The sequence below is a fragment of the Montipora capricornis genome, chromosome 6 (genome assembly GCF_036669925.1).
Source record: "Montipora capricornis isolate CH-2021 chromosome 6, ASM3666992v2, whole genome shotgun sequence".
NCBI lineage: Eukaryota > Metazoa > Cnidaria > Anthozoa > Scleractinia > Acroporidae > Montipora > Montipora capricornis.
Window position 1 is genome coordinate 29,384,741 of NC_090888.1, and position 10,000 is coordinate 29,394,740.

Below are 10,000 nucleotides of genomic sequence, written 5' to 3' on the forward strand. Positions count from 1 at the left end.
TTCCTTTGTTCAGGAATGAAACTCGAATTTTTATTGTTAACTGGAATTAAATAACAATCATCTGTACTCTTTTTGGACAGACCGATCGATCTGTTGCTGGTTTGTTTGGCCTTAAAATGCAATCGAACAAGAAGTTTCTTTTACTCCGCTTGCCTAACTGTTTTTCGATGTGCCTCGACAGTGACAAGAATTTTGCACTTGTGGTCTAAACGTGTAATCGCAATGAGTTCTCGTAAAAGTATAAGGAGAAATACCACCAGTTTGTTTTTTACAGGTAATTTGTTGGAGATCTTGTTTGAAGTTTGTCCTTTCTAGCCGATTCTGGTTCTTAGCAAAGCTGGCGTGTTTCGATGAAATACATCGAATTGTAAATGATCTCGTTTCCAGAGATAAGTGGAATAAATGATGTACATCAATAAAGCTCCTTGTTTGACCTTGAACCGAGAAAGACAATCTGTCACATCACGAGCTATAGTACGTCTGTGATTTCTAATTTTAGTGTGATTCCTATTAGCTGGCGTTTGACAGTGGACTCTGAAATGGCTTTTTTCCGTTCGCTTGCTGAGGATTTGCTTGTTTTGTTTTAAAACTCTTGCCATTCAACAAAAATTAACTGCCTAACTGGAGAATTCGACAGTAGATTTAGCTGGAAAAACCGATATCACACTCATCCCTTTGTGATTCATGCGATCAGTCGGTATTTCAGTTGAAATTAACCGTGGAATTCACTAGTTAGGCAGGAAAGAAAATGTTACATAATTAAGCAATATCCGGGAAAACCAAAAGGCGGACAGTTCTAAAGCCTTTTATTTTTACTAATCCTACAGCCAGTAAAAATAAACAAGCCAGGAGCTCAGCTTTTAGGCTTGGCTAAATCTATATATTAGGGATATTGTTGTGACTACAAAGTTCGTACCATTGGCATCACTCCTGTTTTAAACGGCTTGAGTTACGAGAATGATTGACATTGAGACTTCTTCTTGTCCCTTGGTGGCGTGGGAGTGAAGTTGTTACTGAAGCCGTGGATGAAAGGAGGCTACAAAACACAAAAGAAATTCACCTTATTTATTGGAATAAAATGTTAGGGGTAAACAACTACAAACCTCGTCTTCCAGATCTCCCTGCATTGGAGATCAAGGAGAAACAGAGGAAAGGTGAGCACTGATTAACCTGCGTAGCAGGCATTCGAAGGGGAAGGAGAAGGGAAAGAGAGAATGGTGGGGGAATGAGGAGGGCATGCGTGGAAGATGGGGAAGGAGGCTGTTGTTTTTACGCTCAGATTATAATTGTAAAAATCGTGATTGGCTAGCAAAAATTAAATTTGTGTCAATCAACACCAACCTATTGTGGTTGAATTCAACAACACTTTGTTTTCAAGCTCTCACGTAAACAACCTTATAAAAAGGCGCCAACTTTGTATTTTTGATCTGATTTAAAGTGTTTGAATAGAAATTCGAGTTTTTAATTTTCCTTACACACACGTTGCAAACAAGTTGTGAAGAATTTTCGAAAATACTTTTTTTTAAAAATGGATTCCAGCCACATTTGTTAGTCGTCCAGGGTAGCATACAACACCAAACGATTTCTTTTTCAGCGATGGTCTGAACAAATTCACACAAGATTTTGTTGAGACATATTCCGTCAGTAAACTCATTTCACAAACTTGTCACACATCGTTGAAACATTGCTCCTTTTTCAGGCGACGGTGTTTTGGTTCACCCTACCCTCCGCCGTGAGAGTGGAATAATGGCGCAGTAAACAACATTCCTGCCATTTGACAGTTAGAGATTTGGCAGCTGCCTTATGTATGCATATTAATTAGGGAGTCCTTTCGCTCACACCCTCCTCGTTCCCCCGCGGTTCTCCCTGTCCCTTCTCTTTCCCCTTCAGCTCCAGTGCGGCAAGATCTCGAAGGTGAGGTTCGTAGTCTTTTACCTTAATATATTTTATTTCAATAAATAAGGTGATTCAGCATTTCTTTTGTCTCCTTTCATCCATCCTCCCATGCCACCAAGGGAGAAGGAGGAGTCTCGATGTCAATCATTTTCATAAATCAAGCCGTTGAAAAAAGGAGTGACGCCGGTGGTACGAACGTTGTTGTCGCAACAATATTCGTAAAATCAATTTTGCAGTTTAAAGTGTGTAATATAACATTCAACTCTTTTAGCTGAAATAATTCTTGTTCTTATTCCTATTCCGGTTCCAGTTCCGGTTTTTCCATACACCCCTTAAACAATGACCATGACCATTTGTTTAACCGCTGTGTTGATTGCGAGTGAATAAAATTTGAAGAAGGTCATTCTATGGCCCGAATTAGTCAAGGAAAGTGGAATGAGAAACAAACGGGAAAAGAAGGACGCTGACATTCAGAAACAAAAGGAAAAAGGAGAGTGCCTCCAAACTGAGAGATTGGCTCACTTTTACTATGGTAAATAGAGGGAACTGTTTCAGCAATCAAAGCAACACAAATTCAGGAATCCTGATTTATGTAATAGGTAATGATGTACAATTTCTTAACAAGAAAAGCAACAAATGCACGGAACATCACAATACCACTATTTGTCAGCTGCATGATTTTCACAGGGTTGGTCTCCATTTCGTGAATGCTTGATTTGCCAGTTCTGACAATATACTTTTACTTCTCCCTTTAAGCTTTCATAGTCAAAGAGCTAGTGGCAATTCCGATAACTTTTTTTAATTTTTAATTTCTTGAATAGTAAGTAACATAAAGGAATATTAATAAACAGATATATTACCATACGCAAAATGTTTATGGCATGTTACGAGAAACATGTGCATACTTAACAAAAAAAGATCTTTACATTATTTTTATCAGGTTAACATTGTTCTTCTCTAAACCTAATATATAGATTTTGTCAGACTAAGGAATAGCATGACATAAATTTCTTTATTCCAATTAGTAAATTTCACTTAATTTTCCAGTTTGCAGGGAAATCTGTCATGCCAACACCACTGAAAAGCAGGTGGGCAAATGTCAATGTCATCGATCATGATGCACTTTGTCCACCAAATATTAAGACTATCATATTGGTAGAAGGGTCCTATGGTTGCTGCCTTTTAAGACAATACCAACGGCTGAATAAAGAAGTTGTTGAAAAACAATCACTCTTCAATGACACAAAGGAGCTTATGAAAGAGGCTCAAATCATGCAGGCTCTACGCAATAAGAACATCTGTACCATCTTAGGTGTACAACTTCAAAAGGGACCAATATCTTTGGTAATTAAATTTATAAGAGGACAAGATACTTCTGTTACCATAAGCAAGCTATTGACGCTTCAAAATGAAGAAACAATTCAGAATCTTCAAAAATCATTGACGGTAAATGACTGGCTCATAATTTCACATACCCTGGCAAAAGCACTTTCACAAATGCTTTCAATAGGTTTTCTCCATTGTGTTTTAGCGGAGCTCTGTGTGCACCTTTGGCGTGTGCGCACAATCTGTGGTTGACAAGTAGTAACTTCAAATGATCTACTGCCTTCAGTCATACGATTAAATCTTGGACAGATAAAGTTAATGTTACTATATCTTGTAGCAAGATTGTGTTGATGACTATTGAGTATTAAAGAGCCTTCAGTATATAAGGGTACTTCACCCTTGATACGTTTGTACGCAACACAGCATTTAGCTATTTTCGATTCCTCATAAAATGGAAGCCACTGAAGTGTATTGAACAGCTTGACACTAGATGCTTGATTGTCGGCATCAGAAATTACCCTGGCCGCTCGTTTTTGCAACTTCAATACACGACCTAGATTCTCCTTGTCGCAGCTAGTCCAGATTGAGCTGACATAATGCAATGTCTCATGGGCAGGCAAGATCGTATCTTTTTTAATATTCCGATTTGCTGGGATAGCTTTGTACATAGTTTCTCAACATGTGAATTAAATGAAAGTTCAACGTCAATTTCAAGACCCAGCAGTTTAACACTAGGGACGACTTCAAGTTTAGTTCCATTAATAGTTAAAGCCATCTCGTAATTGATCTTTGAGAGAAGACGTTTGCCAGTGATAAGTATAGCTTTGGTCTTGCTTTCATTGATCGGTAGTTTATTAGAAGCTGCCCATTCGGCGATTTCAGCAACTGAAGAATTCAGGTTCTGTTCTAATTGGTCAATTGAGCTATAATTCGCAGATGAAGTCAAAGTTGTATCATCAGCATACAAATCAATCGTAGATCAAGTAACATGAAAGGGTGAGTCATTGATGAAGACGATAAATAACAAGGGGCCGAGTATAGATCCCTGGGGAATACTATGAGGAACGTTAGCAAGATTTGACTGTTTATCCCCCAACTTAACAAGTTGGCGTCTATTTGTCAGATAAGAGGTAAACCATTGGAGGGTTTCCGTACTAAGCCCATAAACTTCAAGTTTCTTTAACAACAGTGTATGATCTATCATGTCCAACGCTTTACGATAATCAATCAAAACCATCCCACTAACACAGTCATTATCGAGGTTAAATAGGAGATCGTCGATGACCTTGATCAAGGCAGTTTCTGTACTATGTCTTGGACGAAAGCCTGATTGTCTAGTATAAATTAGGTCATTTTCAGACAGAAAACTGTAGAGTGCGTTGTAAACATGTCTCTCAGCAATCTTCGACAGTATGGGCAAAACGGAAATTGGACAATAGTTTGTAATGTCAGCAGGGTCTCTGCTCTTGAACATCGCTGTCACCTTGGCAGTTTTCCAACGACAAGGAAACACATTTAAAGAAAAAGAAAGGTTGATCAACCTTGCAATTGAACGTGCAATAAATGGAGCAGCCAACTTAAGCATTCGAGAACTGATATCATCAATGCCAGTGGATTTATTGGAATCGATTTTGAGAAGATAGCGCTTTCGTCCTTCTGTGATCTTACAAAGTTACTCAGTTTAGCAGTGTCAAACAGTATGTCAGGTAACAAATTCCTCAGCTTGTTTGCAATTGTTGAGAAGTGAATATTAAATGCTTCAGCCATTTCTTTATTAATTACGATATTATGCCCATCGATTCTCAAGCGATGAAGTGATTGTTGTTTATTGACACCGATGAGGGACATAATGGTCTTCCAAATTCCCTTAGGATTGTTCTTATTGTGTTCAAGGGTGGTTTTAAAGAATTGGGACTTAGCTCTTCTCAGTAATGAAACTGCTTTATTCCGAGCTGCTTTGTAGCTTTCCCAGTCGGCAGGATTTTGCGATCTTTTAGCAATCTTTAAAAGCCTATCCCGCTCCCTCAGCTGCTTAGTAACAGAACTATTCAGCCAAGGTAGTTTTCTGGCCTTTGCGACTCTTTTGACCCGCCAAGGACAATTCGAGTCCAATGCTGTATTAAATAACAATTCCCACAAAGAGAGCATATCATCGATGTCGTCAAAAATAAAGACTGAGTCCCACAGGGTTTCTTTGAGCGTAGCTTTGAACTGTTCCACATTAAAATTTTTCATGTATCGATGCTTGATGTAGATGTTACCTTTTTGTTGATGGTTACGCTCATAATTACGGTTGAATATCCTTACTGCGAAGACTAGTAGATGATCGGAAAGACCAATATTAGGACAGACAATGTTTTCGATTCGCTGTGGGTTATTGGTATAGATGTGGTCTAGGCACGCATTACTCACTGGACGTGTCGTTGTAGAGACAAGCTGTTTAAAATTCATGCTATTTAAGCTCTTACAAAGACGATGTTTGTTATAGGTCTGGGGATTGGAGGCTTGACTCTCTGTGTTTTACCAAAATTCACGGAGTTAAAAGGCAACTATCAAAGATCCTGAGGGAAAGGAAGTTGTTGTGTGTAAGCTGGCTATTTTACAGGACATTGTGTACAGTGCCAACTATGATATTGTGGTGATTACCGAGACTTGGTTAAACTCTACCGTGGCCGACGCTGAGATCCTTCCTCACTGTTACGAGCGCACCGGTGGTGGAGTTCTACTCGCTATTAAGTCAGACTTAGTGGACAAGAGTTAACCAGCGCTTCCTGGGGAAATGTTGGTGATTGAAGTCAAACTAGAGGCGAACAAGCTACTCCTTGTAAGAATTTGCTACCCAGCGCCGGACGACGATGAGTTTCTGTTGTATTTGAAGGCTCTAACTGATATTGCTGGGGATAAAAGATACGTGGAGGTTTTGATTTTAGGGGACTTCAACTACCCAAAGATTAGTTGGTTGAGGTATCTGGTTTCGCCAGAAGTGATGTTGGTCCTGAATATTCATTCTGCAACATGCTATCTGACACATTCATCCCATCAGTTAGTAGAGGATCCTAGTAGAAATGACAACATTCTAGATCTTTAAAAATTGCACCGTAACCAGGATGAGACATGTTGTGAATCTGAAAGACGTTCTCTGGTTAAAAATTGGTTAAAAATTATAAGCTTTCGGCTATCTATCTATAGCCTTTAACGAATGAAATATAAGAAGCACGAATTAAAATATATACGAAAAGGGGTGTAAAAATTCGATGCGGGTGAGAACTAAAATATGAATAAGAATGATCTAGAAAAAATTACAATAAAATAGAGTATTGTCTCGGTAACGGTTTAGAATTATTGTCCGCGTTAACAGTTTTAGCGGTATGCCAGGATTCCAAGGTTTTTCTAACACGGTAGTTGCCTTTGTCAATCACGCATGCATTATTAAAGTCAATAGAGTGGTCATTCTTCCATGCATGGCTGGCAATGTTTGACCCTTTCGCGAAATTTTTTAGGTTTCTTTGATGTTCTTTTTTCCGCGTTAAAAAGCATCTTCCAGATTCGCCAATGTAACTCCACGGACAGTCCGAGCACGGAATTTTGTAAACAACATTGCATTGTTGGTCCAAGGGCTGTCTTGTTTTTGGGGATGGGAATTCTTGCTGAAGGGTTTTAAGTGGTTTGGTGACGACTCGAATTTCATGTTTGCGTAATAATCTCATGAGGGGCTCTGTCAAGCCGCTAATATATGGAAGGCACGCAAATCCATGGGGTGTATTCTGTGGGTCAACCCAACTAAAGAACATTGCTACCAATTCTTCTGGTGATGGTACAGTTGGTGATGGTGGCTTCTTTCTATTTTTGGAAATATAAGAGATGACTGAGGACGGGTAGCCATTGGCTTTTAGTGCATCTGTGACATAGTTGGTCTCGCGTGATTTTCCTTCGTTAGTGCTTGGGAGATTAGACGCACGGAATAACAAAGTAGAGGCTGTGCTGATTTTGTGTTTTCTCTCATGATGTGAGGAGAAGTCTAGATATCTATCAGTGTGGGTTGGTTTTCGATAAACGTCAATGACAGCAACACCATTTTTTCTTGACACTAAGGTGTCAAGGAAGGCAATTTGTCCATTGTTCTCTTCTTCAATGGTAAATGTGATCTTAGGGTCGACAGCGTTTAAGGTGTCGTGGAAGGAATGGACAGCAGCTTTCTTGATGACAACAAAGCTGTCGTCAACGTATCGTTTCCAAATCCTTGGCGGAACAGTGGCGGAGCTGATGGCTGACTCTTCTATCACTTCCATACAGAGGTTAGCGACGATAGGGCTAACAGGGCTGCCCATGGCAACAACCATGAATCTGCTTGTATGTGCGATTATTGTAGACAAAATAGTTGTTTGAAAGAGTGAAGTCAAGGAGAGAGATGATGTCGTCGGTAGAGAGGTTTGTTCTGGTCTGTAGTGTGTTGTCACAGTTCAGTTTATTGCGGATATAATCGCAAGCTTTATTCACTGGGATAGCTGTGAAAAGGGACACCACGTCAAATGACACCATGACTTCGTCGTCCAAGATTTCGATGTTAGCTACTTGTTTCGCGAACTGGGAGGAGTTGAGGACAGAATAACCATTAAGGTTCTGTATCGGAGAAAGGATATCTGATAGAAACTTGGATGTGTTATAAAGGGCGGAGCCGATACATGAAACGATTGGTCGAAGAGGGCAGCCAGGTTTATGGTGTTTAATAGAGCCACGAAAGGCAGGTAGAGAACCATCTGTGGAATGAAGTTTGCGATAAGTAGCTTCGTCAATCTTATTTTTGGAAACGATACGTTGACGTTGACGACAGCTTTGTTGTCATCAAGAAAGCTGCTGTCCATTCCTTCCACGACACCTTAAACGCTGTCGACCCTAAGATCACATTTACCATTGAAGAAGAGAACAATGGACAAATTGCCTTCCTTGACACCTTAGTGTCAAGAAAAAATGGTGTTGCTGTCATTGACGTTTATCGAAAACCAACCCACACTGATAGATATCTAGACTTCTCCTCACATCATGAGAGAAAACACAAAATCAGCACAGCCTCTACTTTGTTATTCCGTGCGTCTAATCTCCCAAGCACTAACGAAGGAAAATCACGCGAGACCAACTATGTCACAGATGCACTAAAAGCCAATGGCTACCCGTCCTCAGTCATCTCTTATATTTCCAAAAATAGAAAGAAGCCACCATCACCAACTGTACCATCACCAGAAGAATTGGTAGCAATGTTCTTTAGTTGGGTTGACCCACAGAATACACCCCATGGATTTGCGTGCCTTCCATATATTAGCGGCTTGACAGAGCCCCTCATGAGATTATTACGCAAACATGAAATTCGAGTCGTCACCAAACCACTTAAAACCCTTCAGCAAGAATTCCCATCCCCAAAAACAAGACAGCCCTTGGACCAACAATGCAATGTTGTTTACAAAATTCCGTGCTCGGACTGTCCGTGGAGTTACATTGGCGAAACTGGAAGATGCTTTTTAACGCGGAAAAAGAACATCAAAGAAACCTAAAAAATTTCGCGAAAGGGTCAAACATTGCCAGCCATGCATGGAAGAATGACCACTCTATTGACTTTAATAATGCATGCGTGATTGACAAAGGCAACTACCGTGTTAGAAAAACCTTGGAATCCTGGCATACCGCTAAAACTGTTAACGCGGACAATAATTCTAAACCGTTACCGAGACAATACTCTATTTTATTGTAATTTTTTCTAGATCATTCTTATTCATATTTTAGTTCTCACCCGCATCGAATTTTTACACCCCTTTTCGTATATATTTTAATTCGTGCTTCTTATATTTCATTCGTTAAAGGCTATAGATAGATAGCCGAAAGCTTATAATTTTTAACCAATTTTTAACCAGAGAACGTCTTTCAGATTCACAACATTCTAGATCTTGTCCTCGTTAGCGAAATAAACCTACTTGACTCTGTTATTGTTGATTGTACCAACTGTCTGCCTTCGGATCATAATGGTATATATTTTGATTTTTCTTGCTCCGTTAAAGTAATTAATTCATTTTCCAGATATGTATATGACTTTAACTTGTCCCACTCAGCTTCTCTCTGTCCTTCATGAAATTGGTATATCTCTTGACCGCGGACTAGAGACAGACGTCATCTATCTTGACTTAACATGTGCTTTCTACACAGTGTGCCATCCCCACTTGACCTATCGTCGCCAGCGCGTTGTTGTTAACGGTGCGTCCAGGCAATGGAAAGAAGTTTGTTCAGGAGTCCCTCAAGGGTCCGTACTCGGACCAATACTGTTTATGTTAATGACCTCCCTGACTGCGTCGGCTCGTCTCGTATTGCAATGTTCGCTGATGACACCAAATGTTTGCACCCAATCCAGACTTACAGCGACGTTCGCACTCTTCTAAAAGATCTGCATGCCTTATCTTCTTGGGCTCTGCAAAACGAGCTTTCTTTTCAGCCTGCCAAGTGCGAGAATCTGTGAGTTACTCGTAAGCAAAACAGTCCCTCAAGAGCCTACACCCTAAATGGAGTGTCTCTAAAGATGGTAGAGTCGGTTCGAGACCTTGGGGTTTGTCAAGATCTCTCCTGGAATGAGCATGTGATTAACATGGTCTCTAAGGCAAACAAGATGCTCGGATTTCTTAGAAGACACTGCTCAAACAGCCTTCCCTATCAGATGCAAAGGTCGCTCTATGTGTCGCTCGTGAGATTGCATCTGACCTATGCTAGCCAAGTGTGGGCTCCTACTTAACTTGATGCG

The 10,000-nt window shown here is 40.1% G+C and overlaps 2 protein-coding genes across 2 annotated transcripts; one reads left to right on the top strand and one right to left on the bottom strand.

Annotated features, from left to right (window-relative positions):
• Positions 1–6,521: 6,521 nt before the first annotated feature.
• LOC138053588 (uncharacterized) lies at positions 6,522–7,562 on the bottom strand. Its single transcript, XM_068900200.1, has one exon. It carries the CDS (start codon positions 7,560–7,562, stop codon positions 6,522–6,524), a length of 1,041 nt encoding a protein of 346 aa, XP_068756301.1.
• A 71-nt stretch (positions 7,563–7,633) lies between these two features.
• Positions 7,634–8,768, top strand: LOC138053589 (uncharacterized). The gene is made up of 2 exons (XM_068900201.1): positions 7,634–7,650; positions 8,054–8,768. Exons 1-2 carry the CDS (start codon positions 7,634–7,636, stop codon positions 8,766–8,768), a joined length of 732 nt encoding a protein of 243 aa, XP_068756302.1.
• Positions 8,769–10,000: the final 1,232 nt, after the last annotated feature.